The sequence below is a fragment of the Apteryx mantelli genome, chromosome Z (assembly GCF_036417845.1).
Source record: "Apteryx mantelli isolate bAptMan1 chromosome Z, bAptMan1.hap1, whole genome shotgun sequence".
Lineage (NCBI taxonomy): Eukaryota > Metazoa > Chordata > Aves > Apterygiformes > Apterygidae > Apteryx > Apteryx mantelli.
The window spans coordinates 71,510,884-71,531,872 of NC_090020.1; the positions used below are offsets into that span (position 1 = coordinate 71,510,884).

At 43.4% G+C, this 20,989-nt stretch overlaps 1 protein-coding gene across 1 annotated transcript in view; it reads left to right on the forward strand.

Moving 5' to 3' along the window:
- The window catches only part of PLCXD3 (phosphatidylinositol specific phospholipase C X domain containing 3), an 80,732-nt gene that overhangs the window by 41,990 nt on the left and 17,753 nt on the right, over positions 1 to 20,989 (forward strand). Inside the window, exon 2 of the mRNA XM_067316053.1 lies at positions 6,768 to 7,476. Within this exon, the coding sequence (XP_067172154.1) occupies positions 6,768 to 7,476 (709 nt within the window). The remainder of the gene's footprint in view (positions 1 to 6,767; positions 7,477 to 20,989) is intronic.

A 20,989-nucleotide genomic window follows, 5' to 3' on the forward strand; every position in this document is an offset into this window, starting at 1 on the left:
TTTTCTTATTTCTTTACTTTTCAACACAGCATTGAGAATTTGAAATGTGATATTAACTGATGTAGCATTCTAAGAAAAAAGAAACTGGTCTTTGCTTCTGCAGGAGGGAGCTGTAAGAGGCTGAATGTGGGTATATTTTATGCACACTAAGTGTACTAGGATAAATTGAATAATGATTAACCTAATCAGATTTTTAGCCACAGCTTGCATATACTGCTGTGATAATTGCCAGTTATCTTTGGCCTAAAAACAAAATAGATCTTTCTCCATCTTCTGTCTGGTTTGGATTTACAAGAGAGATCCTCACTAACAGCTTGGCTTGGTCCAGATGTTGGAAAAAATTCCCCAATGCAGGCATTGGTCATAGTTCTCAAGGTGTCTCTTAAAAAAACAACTTAAAATGATAACACCTCTGACCAGGTCGAGAGCACACTGTTTTTCATGGTTGTGGAGATTCCTGGCAATATCAACATTCAAAGGCTGTCCTTGGAAGCAATTGTAAAGATGTTCAAAAAAACCAAAACATAATCCTCATACATATTTCATAGCTGATAGGGAGATGCCAGAGAAACGATCATAAGTTGTTGCTAAAACAATTTCTTGTGCATGAAAACTTTACTTACTTAGAATGATTAGTCTACTGTATTCAGCATCTATGAGGTTTTTGTTTTGCTCTCTTGGGGTAATCTTTTTACCAAACAAAGCTTTTATCACCCAAACAGTTCAAATGCTGCAGGTAACTGGATTGCGAAGTCTGAATCACAGAATCACACAGAATGGTTGAGGTTGGAAGGGACCACTGGAGATGGGCTAAGTCCAACCCCCCTGCTCAAGCAGGGTAATCACATCGCTATAGTCTGCACCATTTGAGTTCCTAGATGTGCTGTGGCTTTGGCTAGGAGAACAGTGCTCAGTCATCTTAAAAAGGAGGTGAAACACAGTATTAAGGTGCACCAAGTGTTGGTACTCAGCCTTTGCTCTTCCTTGAAATCACAATTTGGCTAGGTAAAGATTCATAGTGTATGGGTGGGATTTTGTTTTTATTGGAGGGGAGGGAGGACAGGACCAGATGGGTTGGTGAGAACATCTGCTTTGGTCTCCTGTATACTGGAGGTCAAAGGAATTTGTTCTAGCTGTACTCTGTGGTGTCCAAGAAATATGCTGTGGTCTCTGTCACCGTAGAGTCTTCATTGGCAAGGATGTTTTCAAAAAAGGTTAAGTTGCGCTGCATGTGACTTTTCAGCAATAGTCACCAAAGGATGTTCTCTCCTAAATATCGGAAGACAACAGCAAGTGAAGCTTTTAATGACATCCAAAGCAGTAGTAAGAGTCCACTTTGAGTAACTGTTGGATAACTCCCAGTGCAGACAGGAGAAGCTGTAGGAGAAGGGGAGGAAAGCAAAACATGCCCCCAAATGTGCAACTTTACTTCTACCTGTTTGTGTTTTTGCTGTGACTTGTGAGTCTTCAGAATGTGATTGCTGCTGTTAGGAGCATGTTGGGCAGCTCTGTTCATTTCAGTGCTTTTATTTTAGGTGGTATTTACCAGGCTCTTGTTAAGAAGTCAGAGCCACCGGTGAGGCAAGGGGAGAGCAGTGCGAAGGCCAGCTACACTTGCCCTCTCAATGGATGCTGTGTTAAAGCTTAGAAACCAAAAATAGTAGCTTCACTGTGCCTCTTTGTAAATCTCTGTGGAACTGAAGAAACAATTCTAAACTGAAACACATTCTTCCTGAGGGACTCTTTTCAGCATTGAGTCCAATTATTTTTTAAATAGGGGGCTTAGCCCTCTAGGGAAGCCATAAATATGTCCACAGCTGAGCTGTAGCAGGCTGTATATTCCTGATAGTCTTATTAAGAGAATTCAGTAAGGAAAACGGGAGACCGTTCTCCGTAATAAAAGTACTAGCAGGTCTTTTTCTTGCAGTCTAGGTGATACTGCACATTTTACTCCTGAATGTCTAAATAGTGTTTGACTACATCTAAGTTCATCAAAATTTAATGTCTCAGTGGTTGAAATTGGCCACTTTAATTTTTGGATCATGCACGGTGCAGACATTTTTGATGTCTCTTGATAATCGCTTCTAAGGTTGAGAGACAAAAAACGAGGCTTTTGTTTCTTGGTGCAGGGCGAAGGGGAGAGATGAGCAGACAAAATAATTTAGGTTGGAAAGGAGCTCTGGAAGTCATCTGATCCAACCCTCTACTCAAAGCAAAAGCTAACTCAAAGTTAAATCAGGCTGTCCAGCTGAGCTTTGGGAATCAGGGATACAAAATCCAGCCCCTCTGGGCCCCTGTTCCCTTTTTAACTGCTCTTGTGGGGAAGAATTTTTTTTTTTTCCTTATGTCCAAGTGGAATTTCCCTTGTTGCAGCTTGTGACTGTTGTCTCCTGTCCTATGTCTGTGCACCTCAGAGAAGATGGAGCCTAACTGTTCTCAGTGACCACCCCCTTGGCAATTGAAGACTGCAACTGGAGCCCCTTTTGCCTTCTCTTCTCCAGGCCAAATAGACCCCACTCCCTCAGCCTCTCTTTGTACATCATGTGTTCCAGCTCTCTGCTGGACTCACTACAGTTTGTCAATATTTCTGTGGTCCTGAAGAACCAAAAGCTAGACACAATACTCCAAATGCAGCCTCACAGATGCTGAATACAGTAGATTAATCATTTACCTTTACCTGCCTGCTGCACTCTTGATAATGCAGAACAGTGTGCGTTTTGCCTTCATTACTGCAAGGGCACACTGTTGACTTGTGTGTAACTAGTGCACTAGGACTTCCAGGTCTTTTTCTGCAGAGCTGCCTGAGCTGCTTTCCAGCCAGTTGGTCCCCAGCTTGTGCTGTTGAATGGGGTTGTTCTGTCCCAGGTCCAAGACTTCTCATTTGCCTCTGAACCTCTTAAGGTTCAGGTCAGCCAGCTCCTCCGCTGTGTTGAAGTTTCTTTGAATAGCAGCTCTTCCCTTCGGAGTATTAATCTCTTTCCCAAATTGGTGTCATCTGCAAACTTGCTGAGGCGGCTCTCCATCCCATTACACACGTCGCTGATGAAGATGTTAAACAGAATTGGCCCCAGTATTGACCCCCAAGGAGTCACTTGTAATCTGCTGCCAGTTAGACTTTGTACCTTCAACCTCTAGACTTTTAGCCTGATGGTCTTCTGGCAGTTTTTCACACAACTTACAGTGCACTTGTCTCCCCAGTTAGGCTATAAGGATGTTAAGAGAGCCTGTGTCAAAAGCCTTGCTGAAGTAAAGGGAAACAAAATCCATTGCTCTCCTCCAAATCAGTCATTTTGTCCTTCATAAACTGGAGATGGCTTCTCTGAGGACTTGCGCTGTAATCTTCCCTAGGATTGAAAGGAATGTGATAGACTGTGGTTCCCCGGATCATCCTGCTTTCCTCTTTTGAAGATGGGTGTAACTTTTGCCTTCTTCCAAACATGGGTGACCTCCTCCAGTCATGATGACCGATCAAAGATGAGACAGGGCAGTCTCACAATGACCTTGGCTTGCTCCTTCTGCATGTCCGGATGAATCCTTTCTGGTTCTATCTATTTGTTTGTAATCTATATGAATAGCCCTTAACTCAGTCACCCTTTACTAGTGAGAACTAGCAGTAAGGAAGAGGCGCAGGCATCTAGGCTGCCTGAGAGCAGACCTGGCCAGTAAGGGCTAAGGCAAGGAAGGCATTGAGTACTTCAGTTGATTCCTTGTCCTGCATTATGAGGTCTCCTGCCCTATTCAGCAGTGGGCCAGCATTTCCTTGCTTCATTTTGCTGCTGACATATCTGCAGAAGCTTTTTGTTGCTCGTCCCATCCCTTGCCAGTTTAAACTCCAGCCAAATTTTGGACTTCTGACCCCTGCCCCCCGCATGCCAGGGCAATGCTCCTCTATTTTTCCAGGTAGCCTGTCCCTGCTCTTGCCTTTTGTACATTGCCTTTGTGTGTTTAAGCTCAGTCAGGTGTTCTCCATTCAGACAAACTTGCTTCCTGCCTTACCTCTGTGTTTTCTAGTATAGGGGGGAGACTCATGCTTTAAAGAAGTATTCTTTCAAGATCAGCCATTTTTCCTGAGTGCCTTTGTACTTTACATAATTCTCCCACAGGATAGTGCTTACTGATTTCCTGAACAAGCTAAGGCTGCTTTCCTGAAATGCAGGCTCTTTATTCTGCTACTTGCTTTCCTCACTTTCCCTGGGGTCTTCAACTCTGTCATCTTACGGAGACTCTAGCTAAGGCTGCCATTGACCTTCACATCCCTAGCCAGTTCTTCCTTATTCATAGCAGATCCTACTGAGCACCTTGTCTACTTGAAGGAGTGCCTGCAGAAAAAAATTCTCTGATGCTCTCCAGATTGCCTGTGGCTTGCTGTTTTGCCTTCAAGACCTTAATAATGAAAAATTATTTTTCTAAACTATCCTGTTTGTAATGTTCAATAGCTTTCAACCATGCTGTGTTTCCGCCCTCTCCCACTTTCTTCTTTGTGTGTTTTGCTTTACCAATACTTAAAAACTGTCTGCTGACAAGGTGTTCGCCTTAGTTTTCTGCTGTGAGAATTATGCTGCTTCTTTTGACTTCATTAGTTTTAAATCGCAGTTGGTACTGTGTTGCATATTGGCTGTGGTAATCAAGTTTAACTTCCTCTTCTGCAAATTTAGGTTGCCGGAGGCTGTAGACCAGGCAAGGAAGGATAAAAGGTCTAATTAATCTTACTGCCATCCTGGGCCCATTGCTGCAATCAGTTAATAATGTTTATGCATATATCCTTATTCATAAAATCTAGTGAAATCAAAGAGACTTCAAAGGGTGAAGAATTGACACAGTGAGGGTTTGCAAGATCTATCCCTTGGTAATATCAATAACTATGCCCTGTTTTAAACAAGACTGCATTTACTTTGATTTCTAGATTAGTGCAGGTTATATTGAGCAGAACATTTAATGTATCTGACTGATTTTTCCCTGTAATGATGTTGAGACACAAGCCACTGTTCTAATTGTTTGTTTTATCATTAAAATTCTGTATGCAGACCTGGCTCCCTGGGATATCACTGTGTAACCAGATATGCCATGATCTATTCAGGCTCTGCAAAGAGCATAGTATCTCTTCAACACTTAGCAGTAGAAAGCATCATCAGAATCAAAAATTTGTTTAATATTTAGAATATAATGCAGTTCAAAGATAGAACTGTGAAAAGTAGGGGTGTACAAAAATGTAAGACATTTCTCAAAGTAAACAAAGCCAAATTCAAACCAAAGTTTAAGATGGTTTGTTGTGACTGCGTTTATTGTTAAAGAAGAAAATCTTGTAACTGTCATTTCAGTTCGTAGGGTTTGTTCCAGCTCGGTTAAAATAGCATCACCATCAGAAATGACTGACTAGCAGGATTTCTTTAATGTGATACTTACTTGCCACAAAATTCATGCTTGGGAAAGCAGTTTTCAAAAGCACTTCAAAAGCATCGGTATTAGAAGGCAGAACTTGTGCTATGAACTCATTTTGATGCTAGAAGTTGGATCACTGCAGGCTGAGTGCTGCAGTCCATTTCAGAAATACAAGTCCTTCTGGCCTGAAAGAGCTTTGCGAGCTGTGTGGGTTAAGCCCAGGGGCAGGACCTCGTTGCTGCAAGGAGTTTGACCAGAAGTATCCACCCGAGCTGGGACGGGGGGAATGCAGCCTTGCAGTCGGACAGTCTGGCTGTTTAAACTGCCAGATTTACTGCCAGATTTCACCATGAGGTATTTGGAAAGCTAATGGTATACAGGGATGATAAACATCTCCTAAGTTCAAGTCGTCTGTCAGTAAAGCAAGACAAAGTCCCTTACAGAAAACTCACCATATGTTTGCAAATGCCCTTAGCTTTATCAGCTGTTTTCATGCAAAGGGTCTAAATGCTAGTCAAAAGTATGAATTTTCATTTTCTCTTTTTTCTTTCTTTCTTTTTTTTTTAACCTTGAAACAAAGAGAATTTTGCATAGTAAATTGTTTTATATATTTGCGTGTAACTATGTTATGTTGTGAAAAATTGCAACTTCTGTGCATAGGCATGTGAAGTAGCGTATCCCATTTTTGTCGAGAGCATACAATAGCGTTTCTTTATTTTAAGCAGTCAAAATCAATGGTATTCTTGGCTGCATCTGTTGTACTTATATAGTTTCCTCTATGGAATGCAAAGATTTCAGATGTGTATTTAACAAGGAACACAATATTTAGTAACCTGATTGCAGGCCAGATGAGACTTGAGCTAGAGAGGAGTTCAGAAAGGTTACATGTTCTTGGCATTTTTCAACGAATATTTTAGTGTTTTAGCTGGCCATAAAGGTCTCGGGGGGGGGAGGGGCAGGGGCCTTGTTCTGCAAACCCCATACAGTGTGCAGGGTCAGAGTCTCTCTCTCTATTCTTTTTTTTGTTTTTGGTGGGGTTTTTTTGTTGGCTCTAGTGGCCTTTCTTGTTATGTGACTTTGGTGTTACACTTGGCTTATTCTGAGGTTCAGAGCCCGCTGACTTCAGTGAGATTAAAGGCATAAGTAAGAGGTAAAGAGAGTGAAGGAGTGCCTCAAGCTTTAAAATAGATGCTGCCTTTCATTCACGTTTCTGTGAAGTGCCAGTGGAATAAGTACTGCCAGACAAACATAGTTTTATTGAGTAAAAGGTCAGGGGAGGTGTCTGTTGGTGAGTGTTTGTGCGGATCAGGATCATTTATTAAGAAAATCATTAATAACTTTTAATATACAAATGCAATATTGATTGTTTTCCTTTGTTGTGTTTTTAGGGTCTCATGACTCCTTCAGCTTCTACATCGATGAAGCCTCTCCGGTTGGGCCTGAACAGCCAGAAACCGTCCAGAATTTTGTCTCTGTATTTGGGACTGTGGCTAAAAAGCTGATGAGGAAGTGGTTGGCTACACAGACAATGAACTTCACTAGCCAGCTGGGGGCAGGTATACGATATTTTGATCTTAGAATTTCCACCAAACCCAGAGACCCGGACAATGAGCTCTACTTCGCTCATGGTTTATTCAGTGCCAAAGTCAACGAGGGCCTGGAAGAGATCAATGCATTTCTCACTGACCACCCCAAAGAAGTGGTCTTCTTGGACTTCAATCATTTCTATGGGATGCAGAAATATCATCATGAAAAGCTTGTCCAAATGCTCAAAGACACATACGGAAACAAAATGTGTCCTGCTATATTTGCCCACGAAGTAAGCCTCCAGTACCTGTGGGAAAAGGAACACCAAGTGCTGGTGTTTTATCACAGTCCAGTGGCTCTTGAGGTACCATTTCTTTGGCCAGGTCAGATGATGCCAGCACCCTGGGCAAACACAACAGATCCAGAAAAACTGATTCAGTTTCTCCAGGCATCAATCACCGAAAGAAGAAAGAAGGGCTCCTTTTTTATATCTCAAGTAGTGCTGACGCCAAAGGCTAGTACAGTGGTGAAAGGGGTTGCTAGTGGTCTCAGAGAAACAATCACAGAAAGGTAAGTTTTTGGAAGCTAATGTGTGTTTTGATTGTGCTGAATCTGTGTTGGTAACACTGCTTTTCTAATTCCTTTCAAAGAAAATCTAGCAGGTGTGTTTCCTTCTTCCACTGTACCATGGGTTAGGGTGAGAATTTAGACATAGTCCTAGGATATTTAAAGAGAAGCACATTGAAGGAGAAGCTTTTGTATCTTGAAAGAAAAGCTGGTGCTAAAGCCTGATGAGATCTTATTGGATTGGCTTTTTTTTTTCTTTATTTTTTTCCTGAATGAAGCTTTTTCTTTTGTTTCACATTTGATTTCTTACCGTGAGCACTGAACATCTTCCCTCGGGTTTCCTTATTGGATGCGGACAAATCTATTTAAAGATCTAGGTCTTAAATTTTGATTTATGCATCAAGTTTCAAGTATTAGATAAAGCATTATCTGTTCTGGCTGTTCGCCAAAGCCTGACAGTGCAGAATCTCCATCCTTAACTACCTCTATATGCCTTAAGGAGGCATGGCTTCTTTCTCTGCATACCATCACACACTATATCAAAGGTGTCAGGACACCATTAGAGTGTGTTTGCCTCCTAACGGCATCATACAGATTTCTTGAGGAAAGACTCTCTGCAGACTGTTGTAGTGGTTGTGTAGATGAAATACTGTGTTGACAGGCTATTAGTTATTACATTACAAAAACCACTGTCCATGCAAGACACACATTCTGACTTTGATAAATCACAGCCAATTTTCAGCTTAAAGGCATATATCTATGCCTATGTTCTTGACAACTTCATGGGAAACCTGAAATTTAATGCCAAGGCATAAGAGCTTTTTCTGAACAACAACAACAACAAAAAATGTTGCAAAGTGGAAAATTTCATAATGGGGATCAATGGCCTGTTAATGTTCTGCTCTCTGGATGGATGTGCCCGTGCCAGGGAGGTCTGTTGGGAACACTGCCTCCTGGTAGATGATGAATGGCGCAATGACTGTGACACTACACCCTGCAAAGAAAACATGCCTCATTTTTGAGAAGTGCTTAACCATTTTTATGACAGCTTTCCCAAGTGACTGTAGACTAGAAAAAACAGGGTCAGACTTCACCTGAAATGATAAACCAGTGACACAAAAGGTTTTGCAAGCAGTTGAATGCAAATCAGAAATGCTTGTGCAAATGTACTTGTGGCTGTTCATATATCCTCCGCCTATGTATTTATAGGATCCATTTGACCAGGGAGTCTCCCTTACTGGTGGGTCTGAAGAGCACTTCTCTGTACTGAAATTCTATTTTGACTATTGATTTTACTATTAAACGATCAGCTTGTTCAGAGAGCTTGTTCTTGTTGTACCATTTTCTCTGATAAACATCTTTCTGTGTGTTCTTAACAACATGAAGTAGCACAGCTGAGAAACTACTATTTTTTTATTTTATTTTTTTAACTAGCTGGTAACGTTCCCCCCACCACCTTTCTTCTTTCCTCTGCAGCACTCAGTGTGCTTTCTTGGAGCTGTTTGGGAAAAAATAAAAAGTACAAATGGATTCTGGGTATGTTTGGCTGAGTTTTGAATGACTTGAACTTTTGAACTCTTAGTATCTCTTGTCTACAGCAAATTTTGAGGTTATCACCAACTTACTTGCAATGTCAGTAGATAATAGGGCAGAAATACCTGGCAGTATTGTTTTTCCAGATTGTAATGCAGATTTTCACATGAGCCATAAGTGTGTAATTAAATCTATTCTAAAAATTTATTGTTCCTTCTTTGCATAGCTCTTAACCATTGCAAAATAAATTGACTTTCAGAATTATCTCCAGAACTGGTATTTTGCCTCCAAAGTGTGGTGTCATTATGAAATCCTGTTACTTACTACAAAAATACACTGCAGAAAGACACGGGCTTGGAATATATGTTAATCTACAGGGTAACTGAGCTCATCTATTGAGCTTGCTGAGATAACTGCTTTGAAAGTAAACATCAAGTATACTCCACACCATTCCTCATGTGATGAGGATCCTGTTAAAAATAAACAGATGAGCAATTCGAGGATGCAAAGCAATTGCTATTGCTAGAATTTACAAAATTCTCTCCAATCTCACGGCATTAGTATTTCAGTAATGTAAAAGTATATAATCCATACTAAAAGAATCAGGGAGTATGTTCCAGCTGTACTGTTTGCTACTTTGAACCATCTAATATTTTTTGTAAAAACATAATTTTGTCCTTTTCATAATAAATACATAGCTCAGACTCCATTACCATGTCCAGGTAGAGAAAACATGCTTTTGTTTGCAGTTGCTTTATAGATTTATAAATTTTGTGTCTTTTTACTGGTTATCAATAGATGCTGGCCAGCAGCTTCACATTGAGAATGTAGCATGTTGGTTTTGGCAGCAGTTTTGTAACTGTAGCGGGACAGGTTCCTCCCCCCTCCTTTTTATTGGCAAACTCAGTCTTCACTGAATTTTGGAAGATCTGAATGTGGAATAAGGCTGTATTTATCAAATAAGTCTGTTTTTCTCCTAAATTAAGTATTTTATTTAAGAAATAGTTCTTTCTGGCATTTTCAAAAACACTCTTGGTCTTTTCTCTTTCCCCTCCACACAGTGGTTATTTGCACTTAAATTTTGACTTAATTCTGAAAACAGAGTGAAGTTTGGATCCTTTTGGATCCAGTGAGACATATCAGATTTTGATCTCTGATGTTTTTGTTACTCATGAAATTGTTAAGATTTTAAGAGCAATGGCCTGCTGAGAGGGGAAAACACGTTTCTCTCAGTTGCAGCATCCATCAGAGCAGGAGAACTGGAAGCAGCCGCTGTGCAGCAGTACCTACTCCTTTCTGCTGCTCCGCAGGCTGCAGCGTGGAAGAACGGAGTGAAATCTTCCTCCGCGGCCAGGGCGAGGTGCTCGGCGGGTTCCTGCCCCGCAGCGAGGGCGAGGCCACTCGTTGTGGCGGCAGAGCGGTCTCCGAGGGCAGCGGATGCTTGGCAGTGATGCTCATCAGCCCTTTTCAGAAATGAGAAATGATTTTATTCCTGACTTTGTTCCCCACACCATAGTGGTGGATGTGCTAGATGGGGATGCCCATGGTAACCTAGATAAAAGGAGTTTCGCACTCTCCTAAGATTAAATTCAACAGAAGATATATACCGGGACTGTTTCTTACTGATAGTGATCGCTCACTGGCTTTGCTGCTGTTATCACATGTGATACTCAGTAGGATAATAATTTGAAAAAGGAGAAATTAAAATGTCATCAAGCTCTCTATCCTGCACAAATACAAAGGAAAAAAGCTATTTCTTATAAGCTCTTCCTAGCACCACCAAGTCACCGTTACAGAACTTCATGCTACAGCTTTTACCTTACCTGCAGGAACAAGGAGAATTTGTCACATGCTCATACGTTATGTTTCTTGGGTTTGATGAAAAACTTTGAGGACTAACAATATGTTTTCAGGCTTAACATTCTGTCAGGCACAGTGTACATGCCAAGAAATATTCTTTGATTAGCAAACAGTATGTACCAAATGAATTACATTCCCTCTGCTTATTGAATTAACTTCACAGTGAGGCAGCTGCCTTTAGTACCTCTGAAAGATGGTTGTGAAACAACCTTTTTGAGTGCAGAGCTGCTCTTCATATTAATCTAGTTTGTGTTCTGATTTGCAGTGATAATACTAATTTTATCTCTGCCTGGTAAATGACGCTGGAGGCAATCATGATATTCTCTTTGTTGTCTCTGAGGTTGAATAGTATAGCATACAGATCTCCTTTAGAGGACACAGAAATGTTGAAGTACTTTTAAAGCTTCTGAGGAATGGAAAATAAACAGATATCCAGCCTATTGTCAAATTAATTTCTAAGGATAATGTTCCCTGCAGCTCACATGTGACTAAGTCCTTGCCCACCATGCTAAAGCTTCCCCCTTAGCAACCAAAGCAAAAAAATAAAAAATAAATAAAAAAAATCCTGCACATGAGAAGCTTTGAAGTTGAGACAAAACATAGGTAGTATTAATAAAAAGGGTGGTAAGTAGGCCAGGGAAGCTGTCTGGAGAAAAGCTCTCTCTGGGTGAAGTTATAAACCAAGCAGGGTCAGATTTAGCTAGCAAATAGGTGGATATTAAGTGAAAAATAATCCCAGAACTTTCAAGAAATGGGATTTTTTTGAGTCACTTACTGGGGCTGGGGGCTCTCCTCCTCCTCCAAGCCATATCTCGGCCAGCTTAATTTTTGAGCGTTTCTGTGATGCTGGAAGAGTGTGATTTTGTGATGTTTCTAATCCATAGTTGGTACTGACTGATGCCATTTTAAAATTAATTTATGTGGAAAAACAAACAACAGCAGAAATGTTAACTGTATTTTGCTAATTGGGTAGGCATCTTTCCTGCTTGTAGCCTTGTTGTCTGTCTCCATTAGGAGCTGCAGGAGAGCAGCAGGTTTAGATGAGCTGGTTAGGGGCTGGGATTCAGCATATCCATAGCAGCACAGGTGCTGTGCGAGCCCTTTCACTGCCAAGCAGCATGTGTAAACTCGGTCCCTCACTAATGTGTATGGTACCCTGATACCTGATACCACCCTGATATCTGCTGGAAAGACAACACAGCTAGGCACAAACAGTCCTGGAGGTTTCTGCAGAGCATTGGTGACAACTTCTTGACACAGGTGGTGGAGGAGCCAACAAGGAGAGGTGTGCTGCTGGACCTTGTACTAACAAACAAAGAAGGACTGGTGGAAGATGTGAAGGTTGGGGGCAGCCTTAGCTGCAGTGACCATGAGATGGTGGAGTTCAGGATCCTGCAAGGAGGCAGCAGGGCACTAAGTAGGATCGCAACCCTGGACTTCAGGAGAGCAAACTTTGGCCTCTTCAGGGACCTACTTGGAGGAATCCCATGGTTGAGGGCCCTAGAAGGAAGGGGCGTTCAAGAGAGCTGGTTAATATTCAAACATCACCTCCTCCAGGCTCAAGAGCGGTGCATCCCTATGAGTAGGAAGTCAAGCAAAGGGGGTAGGAGACCTGCATGGATGAGCAAGGAGCTCCTGGCAAAACTCAACCAGAAGAAGGAAGTATACAGAAAGTGGAAAGGGGAACAGGCCACTTGGGAGGAATATAGGAATGTTGTCAGAGTATGCAGGGATGTGACGAGGAAGGCTAAGGCCCGTTTGGAATTAAATCTGGCTAGAGATGTCAAGGACAGCAAGAAGGGCTTCTTCAAATACATCAGTAGCAAGAGGAAGACTAGGGAAAATGTGGGCCCTTTGCTGAATGGGGTGGGTGCCCTGGTGACAAAGGATGCAGAGAAGGCAGAGTTACTGAATGCCTTCTTTGCTTCAGTCTTTACTGCTCAGGCCAGCCCTCAGGAACCCCAGACCCTGGAGGCAAGAGAGAAAGTCTGGAGAAAGGAAGACTTTCCCTTGGTGGAGGAGGAGTGGGTTAGAGATCATTTAAGCAAACTTGACACCCACAAATCCATGGGCCCTGATGGGATGCACCCACGAGTGCTGAGGGAGCTGGCGGATGTCATTGCTAAGCCACTCTCCATCATCTTTGAAAGGTCATGGAGAACAGGAGAGGTGCCCGAGGACTGGAAGAAAGCCAATGTCACCCCAGTTTTCAAAAAGGGCAAGAAGGAGGACCCAGGGAACTACAGGCCAGTCAGCCTCACCTCCATCCCTGGAAAGGTGATGGAGCAGCTCATCCTGGAGGCCATCTCCAAGCATGTGGAGGAAAAGAAGGTGATCAGGAGTAGTCAGCATGGCTTCACCAAGGGGAAATCATGCCTAACCAATCTGATAGCCTTCTGTGATGGAATGACTGGCTGGGTAGATGAGGGGAGAGCAGTGGATGTTGTCTACCTAGACTTCAGCAAGGCTTTTGACACTGTCTCCCATAGCATCCTCATAGACAAGCTCAGGAAGTGTGGGTTAGATGAGTGGACAGTGAGGTGGATTGAGAACTGGCTGAATGGCAGAGCTCAGAGAGTTGTGATCAGTGGCACAGAGTCTAGTTGGAGGCCTGTAGCTAGCGGTGTCCCGCAGGGGTCAGTACTGGGTCCAGTCTTGTTCAACTTCTTCATCAATGACCTGGATGAAGGCACAGAGTGCACCCTCAGCAAGTTTGCTGATGATACAAAACTGGGAGGAGTGGCGGATACGCCAGAGGGCTGTGCTGCCATTCAGAGAGACCTGGACAGGCTGGAGAGGTGGGCGGAGAGGAACCTCATGAAGTTCAACAAAGGGAAGTGCAGGGTCCTGCACCTGGGGAGGAATAACCCCATGCACCAGTACAGGTTGGGGGTTGACCTGCTGGAAAGCAGCTCTGCGGAGAAGGACCTGGGAGTGCTGGTGGACACCAAGTTAAGCATGAGGCAGCAATGTGCCCTTGTGGCCAAGAAGGCCAATGGTATGCTGGGGTGCATCAGGAAGAGTGTTGCCAGCAGGTCGAGGGAGGTGATTCTCCCCCTCTACTCAGCCCTGGTGAGGCCACATCTGGAGTACTGTGTCCAGTTCTGGGCTCCCCAGTACAAGAGGGATGTGGCACTACTGGAGCAAGTCCAGCGAAGGGCCACAAAGATGATTAGGGGACTGGAGCATCTCTCTTATGAGGAAAGACTGAGAGAGCTGGGCCTGTTTAGCCTGCAGAAGAGAAGGCTGAGAGGAGATCTTATCAATGTGTACAAGTATCTGAAGGGAGGGTGTCGAGAGGATGGGACCAGACTCTTTTCAGTGGTGCCGAGCGACAGGACGCGAGGCAATGGGCACAAACTGAAACACAGGCAGTTCCATCTGAACATGAGGAAAAACTTCTTCACTGTGAGGGTGACAGAGCACTGGAACAGGTTGCCCCGAGAGGTTGTGGAGTCTCCTTCTCTGGAGATATTCAAAATGCGCCTGGATGCAATCCTGTGCAATGTGCTCTAGGTGACCCTGCTTGAGCAGGGGGGTTGGACTAGATGATCTCCAGAGGTCCCTTCCAACCTCAACCATTCTGTGATTCTGTGAGTGGACAGTGAGGTGGATTGAGAACTGGCTGAACGGCAGAGTTCAGAGAGTTGTGATCAGCGGCGCAGAGTCTAGTTGGAGGCCTGTAGCCAGCAGTGTCCCGCAGGGGTCAGTACTGGGTCCAGTCTTGTTCAACTTCTTCATCAATGACCTGGATGAAGGCACAGAGTGCACCCTTAGCTAGTTTGCTGACGATACAAAACTGGGAGGAGTGGCGGATACACCAGAGGGCTGTGCTGCCATTCAGAGAGACCTGGACAGGCTGGAGAGGTGGGCGGAGAGGAACCTCATGAAGTTCAACAAAGGGAAGTGCAGGGTCCTGCACCTGGGGAGGAATAACCCCATGCACCAGTACAGGTTGGGGGTTGACCTGCTGGAAAGCAGCTCTGCTGAGAAGGACCTGGGAGTGCTGGTGGACACCAAGTTGACCATGAGGCAGCAATGTGCCCTTGTGGCCAAGAAGGCCAACGATATTCTGGGGTGCATTAGGAAGAGTGTTGCCAGCAGGTCGAGGGAAGTGATCCTCCCCCTCTACTCAGCCCTGGTGAGGCCCCATCTGGAGTACTGCGTCCAGTTCTGGGCTCCCCAGTACAAGAGGGATGTGGCACTACTGGAGCAAGTCCAGCGAAGGGCCACAAAGATGATTAGGGGACTGGAGCATCTCTCTTGTGAGGAAAGACTGAGAGAGCTGGGCCTGTTTAGCCTGGAGAAGAGAAGGCTGAGAGGAGATCTTATCAATGTGTACAAGTATCTGAAGGGAGGGTGTCGAGAGGATGGGACCAGACTCTTTTCAGTGGTGCCGAGCGACAGGACGCGAGGCAATGGGCACAAACTGAAACACAGACGCTTCCATCTTAACATGAGGAAAAACTTTTTCACTGTGAGGGTGACAGAGCACTGGAACAGGTTGCCCCGAGAGGTGGTGGAGTCTCCTTCTCTGGAGATATTCAAAACGCGCCTGGATGCAATCCTGTGCAGTGTGCTCTAGGTGACCCTGCTTGAGCAGGGGGGTTGGACTAGATGATCTCCAGAGGTCCCTTCCAACCTCAGCGATTCTGTGATTCCGTGATTCTGTACCAGCATCCTTGTTCCTCGTTACATTTGACTTTGGAGGCAGCTGTCCTTTTTTTCACATGGTGCAAACTGTTGTTCAATATTCTGGTGTATTGCTATGGACTTTAAAATTACACTGTGCAATCCAACCAAATCCTTAGTATTTCCATTCTCCCTTCAATTATCCTAACTTTTGTTTTAGTACATCCAGACAAAAGGCAATAGCTATGTTTTTACACAAATGAGCACAGGGAGACCTTGACTTCAGTTGAGTCATGGATGTTCAGTCTGATTTTACTGGCAGACATTTTAGTGGCATTTCATCATCAGAGAGTATCTGTGTGGCCAAGGATTTCAGCATAGTGTTCCCCTGGGAAGTGTTGGCTGGTGGTGTCTGATGGCTTTGTCTGGTTTTGAGCCTGGAATAGTATTAAAATACCACAAAACAGAAGAGCACAGGATTTTTAATAACTTGTATCTATGTATTTAAATACATACTAACAGCCTGTGGGATGTAGTCTACAAGGGAAGTTGACTTGGCAATCACCAGTTCTGTCTTTGCCTGTATGTGGCATGCTCATAACTTATATCATGTTAGGCGCTAAAACACCAATTTGCAACTATTGTATATGTTGTCTGGCTACTCATAACTTTATGCAATCCCATCTTCATACTCTCTGAGCAGCATTGAGTTTGCGTATACAGAAAGCAGTAAGTGTTTTTCATTGTGAAAAGTAAATTTTCATTCCCGCAGCCCCGCTGCTGTATGCTGTCACTGACATCTACTTGTCTCAGAGATGCCATGCTTCGATCCACGCAGCTGCTGTAGTGAAATTGCAAGTGGCTCATTAAGCCAGTTGGGTTTTCTTTGATCTTTCTGACATTACTTAGATTACTAAGGAAATACTACAGCCAACAGATGCTAACAAATGCTGACCCTGGGGGAAATATATTTGTCAGTACAGGGTCTGGGACTGCCTGGCTGCTTTGTGCTTACTGTGAAGGGAACAATTCCTTGATGGGTTAGTCCTTCTCCTTTTTATTTGTAAGATACAAGACAAGCACTGAGATTTGCACAAACAAGCCTTTCCAGATTTATCTGCAAGGTAGCTTTCAAGCTGATAGTGATGTTCTGTAATACAAAGACATTTAATACTAACTCAGATAAATACAAACTTAGCAGGTATGACAACATCTAGGTTTGTGTTGTATTAGCACTTGCATACCACAAACCATTGCGTTCAGGACTATGTAAGTAACTAGATCTATAGCAGCATCATTGTCAACTTCTAAGCAAAGAATTGGGTAGTTTTGGACTAACTAATATGCAGTCACTACGTGTTTAGAAGTTGAATTTTTAATTACCTCTATCTGCTCTATGCTCCTGGAGTGATAAGATGTGGATGGAAAGTTGTCAAAAACTTCCTGTCAGCTCTTAAAACCTTTACACATGATATATCCTTCCAGATGGATCTGGGCAACTCACAGCTTCCTCCAAGGCCTTGGAGGTTTTTGGAAGTACAATCTAGAGGGAATACATCCACGCTCTTTCTAGAGAAGTCATTTGCATATCTCCAATTTCTGTCCTCTCCTTGGGTAGTAGGCTGGAAATGTGGGAGTGAATGCTGAATGAGTAGGCTGTGGTGGCATCCAAGGGGTCACAGGGTGAGGAACCAACCTTCTAAGGTAGAAAGGTTGAGGATATAGTCGAAGTGTGGCTCAGCTACAAAAATCCTCCCCCAGGATCTATTGCTCTGAAGAACTGTCGCTTCTGGTTACATGTTCTGTTGTGATAGGGAAGAAGGGAGAGACAGGGCTAATAGAGTCTGAAAGGCATGTCAAGAGAGTGGGGCACGAGTGTCCGGCAGTAACGATGGGTGAGAGAAGGTACTGGCACATATAAAATGTCTGAATCATCTCTGAGATTAGGAGGGGAGAGGAAGAGTTAAATGGCTTTCTCACCAGAAAACAGCTATAATTGAGGAAGATGAGCCTGCCATCTCTGAAGTAGACTGCCTAAGTCTTCTTGAAGGTCCACACAAGCCTGAAATTAATTTTATGAAATGCTTCTCAATGCTTATAAGTGAGTAGCCTGTGTGTTCTGAATGAGCAGTTAAGCATGCAGGATATACCCAGAATTGTGTTGGTACATAATGTACAGAGGACGCAGTATGGGATCCTGGCAACCTATTGCCACATTTGTACAAAAGAAAGAACTAGAAACGGTGGAGAGGTAAAGCACTTGGTAAATAGAGAAGGCAGCCAGGCAGAAGGTCTTGGTGATGCACCACATTCTATATGAGGTAGAACTTGCATTAAGCTAGAAAAATGCCTATGTTTGTCCTACTGCCTTCTATTAAAATGGAGATGATGACGTTTTTCTCTTAGGAATTCATTCATGTCTGTGGGGATCTTTGAAATTCCTTCTTGGGGAGCCACAATCATTGTGAAAGATACTGTTTTGATACAATATAAAGCGTATTTTGATTTCTTTTGTTCTGAAAGTCTGGAAATGTTTAAACTCATTTTACTGAACTTTTCTCCACAACTTTACTCATAGGCAAAAGCTTCATTATTCCATTTTCTGCCAGGAATGATTTTTTTGTGACTAAGATATAAGCTTCATGTAATGGGAGATTACAATAAGACTGTATCTATAATTATAATGACACCATTACACATGTTGTCCTGTGTTGTGTTGTTGCTTCAACAGAGCACAAGCTATTATAGCAAAATGTCATTCAGTATTTCTCTCAGATACTAAGAAAAATAATAAAAGACATGTCTTTAAGACACTGCATGATCATTTGGTGGGATCTGACCTTTGGCAAGATTTTAATATTGTAGCTGTTGATCTGAGAGTTTTTGTAACTAAGCAACTGCCATATAGAATGTATTATATCATAAAATTGTATTAAGATATGAAGCAGACTGAGTGGTGAGAGTCATGTAGGAGCCATGGTGATAGATAGGCAGGCACTTCCCCACTGAAAATTTGTTTTCTGAGCTATGGCATGAAAGAGGAACCTTACCATCATTCATGTTATGGTGGGGTAGCAAAACCTGCTTAGCTTTGTGTTTCAAGTAGTGCAGTGGCTCTTTCGATTACTACTTGTTCTTATGCTGGCAGGCACTGTTGTGTAGTAGGTCAAGAACTGAACCAGATCTTGGGTGACATGGCTCCTTAATTTTGCTGCTGGCCTGTGATGGGGGACAGCTATGGACCTTTGTTCCCTTCCGACTTGGATTTATATACTATAAAGTCAGGTACTTCCGTACTATGAAGTCTGGGTCTCCTGATCCAGTGAGACCGATTCAAATTAGAGCTCCTAGACAATGCCATAATACAAATAATTTGTACAGGTAATACTGTACTGTGTTGCTTGATTAACTAGGAAGTGAACATTTTTAGCCAGTTCATTTGCTGTCTTGTTTCCCAAGCTTTGAGTGGCTATTTCAGAGAAACTTGCTTCTCTGTGAGCAGGATTTTTTTCAAGAGTTAATACATTAGTTTGTGTTGCTTTTGCTGCTTACTGCAGCTTCCTGGAAGGAAGTGAGAAGAGGGCAACCCCTTTATTCCCTGCTGTCGATTCAAGAGGGTATTTTGAAAAGTTGGTGGCTGGACACAAGGGTGGAAACAGAGAGCGTAGGCAATCAGTGCTTTAGTGCTAAAAAGCAAGATACAGAGCAGGCAGAGGGGGAGGGTATCCGTCCGACTGCGGGGCAGGTGCTGGCTGGCCAAAGTGGTGACCCCCTGCACTCAGTCTGCCCAATATATGTGGCAGGCGGGTACTGCCCACTGAGGACTTGGGTCCTCACGCTTCCTGGAGACCATGGGGGTGTATGGGGCCTGCTGCCATAACTGAGCCATCAGTTGTTCAAGGGCTGTTATCACAGTTACTGTTTCAGAAGAAGAATCTACTTCTGTTCAGAACCACTGTTATTTCATCCTTTCCATAGCTTCTTTTCTCCATTGCTCTTTCTTCCACCTGCATTCTTTTTTCTTTTTCATTTCTTCCTTTCAACTGTTGCAAGTAGTCAGTCCAGCAAGTTTCATTTCTGCTTCTGCTGCATGCACTGTGATGATAAGGGTTCAGACAATTCAGACCAAATAATGAATTCTGAAACCAGAGTGTTGCCATTGGTGTTGAACGCTGAGGTGGTTTGCCACTGGGAAGAATAAGGGAAAGAGTATTTCATTTCCAGAGATGCTGTTTCAGGCAGCCATCAGGTACTAGGTAGACAGTCCTGAAGGTCACTGTTGGAAGATATCAGTGTGAATGTGTGTTATTTAAGACTGGTACTTGTTCTCTGAAGAATATGAACATGTGGCATGGTGAGTCTCTGGGCCCAGTTTCATCCCTCTGTTAAACATCCTAAAGTAGAAGTTAAAGAACAGAAATCAGCTGATATGGATGAGTGGGTAAGGTCATCCTGAAGACACTTTAAATGAAGTGCCCTGAAAACCACTCTCTCCCTCTTGTCAACAACATACATGGTAAACTCTTTGAGTCTGTTGCTAATCTCAAATCAGAAAACATTTGGTCAATAATGATCCACCTCACATCATGCATTTGCTGCTGGCTCCTTCTCCTCCTGCCACAGTGTTTCAGTGCGATTGCTGTCTGGCTATACTACAGCAGGAAAAATGGATATCCAACTGAGCAGTTACCCCTTGGTAAGAAGCTTTCTTCTTTGTGCTCTGCAGTCTGAGGGACATTTGTGGAATTAGTAAATTCTATGAGCAATATCTGGATTTTTTTTCTTCCAAGCTATTTCTCATGAGAGCTATAGGTAGTCTGTTTCTTGGAAAAATATTTTTCAGCTCAGGCAGCGCTTTCCTTTACTGTGCAGTAAATCTGGAAATGCTCTGCATGAACTCTGGCCACAAGGCTCAGTTGCTCTCAGTAACCTTCTCCACAGGGCTTCTGCCCTGCTGACAGCCAGTGCCGACCATACCAGCTGGCGAGCTCAGACACTGAGCAGCTCTTCTCAGGATATGTCCATTCTTAGGTAAAGATTCTGAGTGGCTTGCTAGGAGACAATTGCTTACTTTTTTAAAGCAAGGTGTGTGTGTGCACATGTGTGTTTTTCTCCAATCCTATGCTTGTCAACTCTTGTTATCTCTTAAATCATGTGTCCGCTGATGCACAAGGCGTCACTGTGTTGGGTCACACTGACAGAGGCTGTAGTGGACTGTATTGTATAGCAGATCTCTATTTGAAGTGGTGCTGGGTCGAGGGATGCAAGGTCCCCTGGTCCTTCTCTGACCCCTCATGGGAGACAGCTGCTCAGATGAGGCCAGCCAGCCACCCCTGGCATAAGGGGTCTGCAGAAGGAAACAGGCTGCCGCGGGTATATTGCAATTGTGCGACTCAGCCTGTGTCTCACAAGAGAAGCATGAGCCACCTGAGTGGCTCTCACACACATTGAGTGGCTGATGTGACAGGTCTGCTTTTCCTTGTGCTGATGG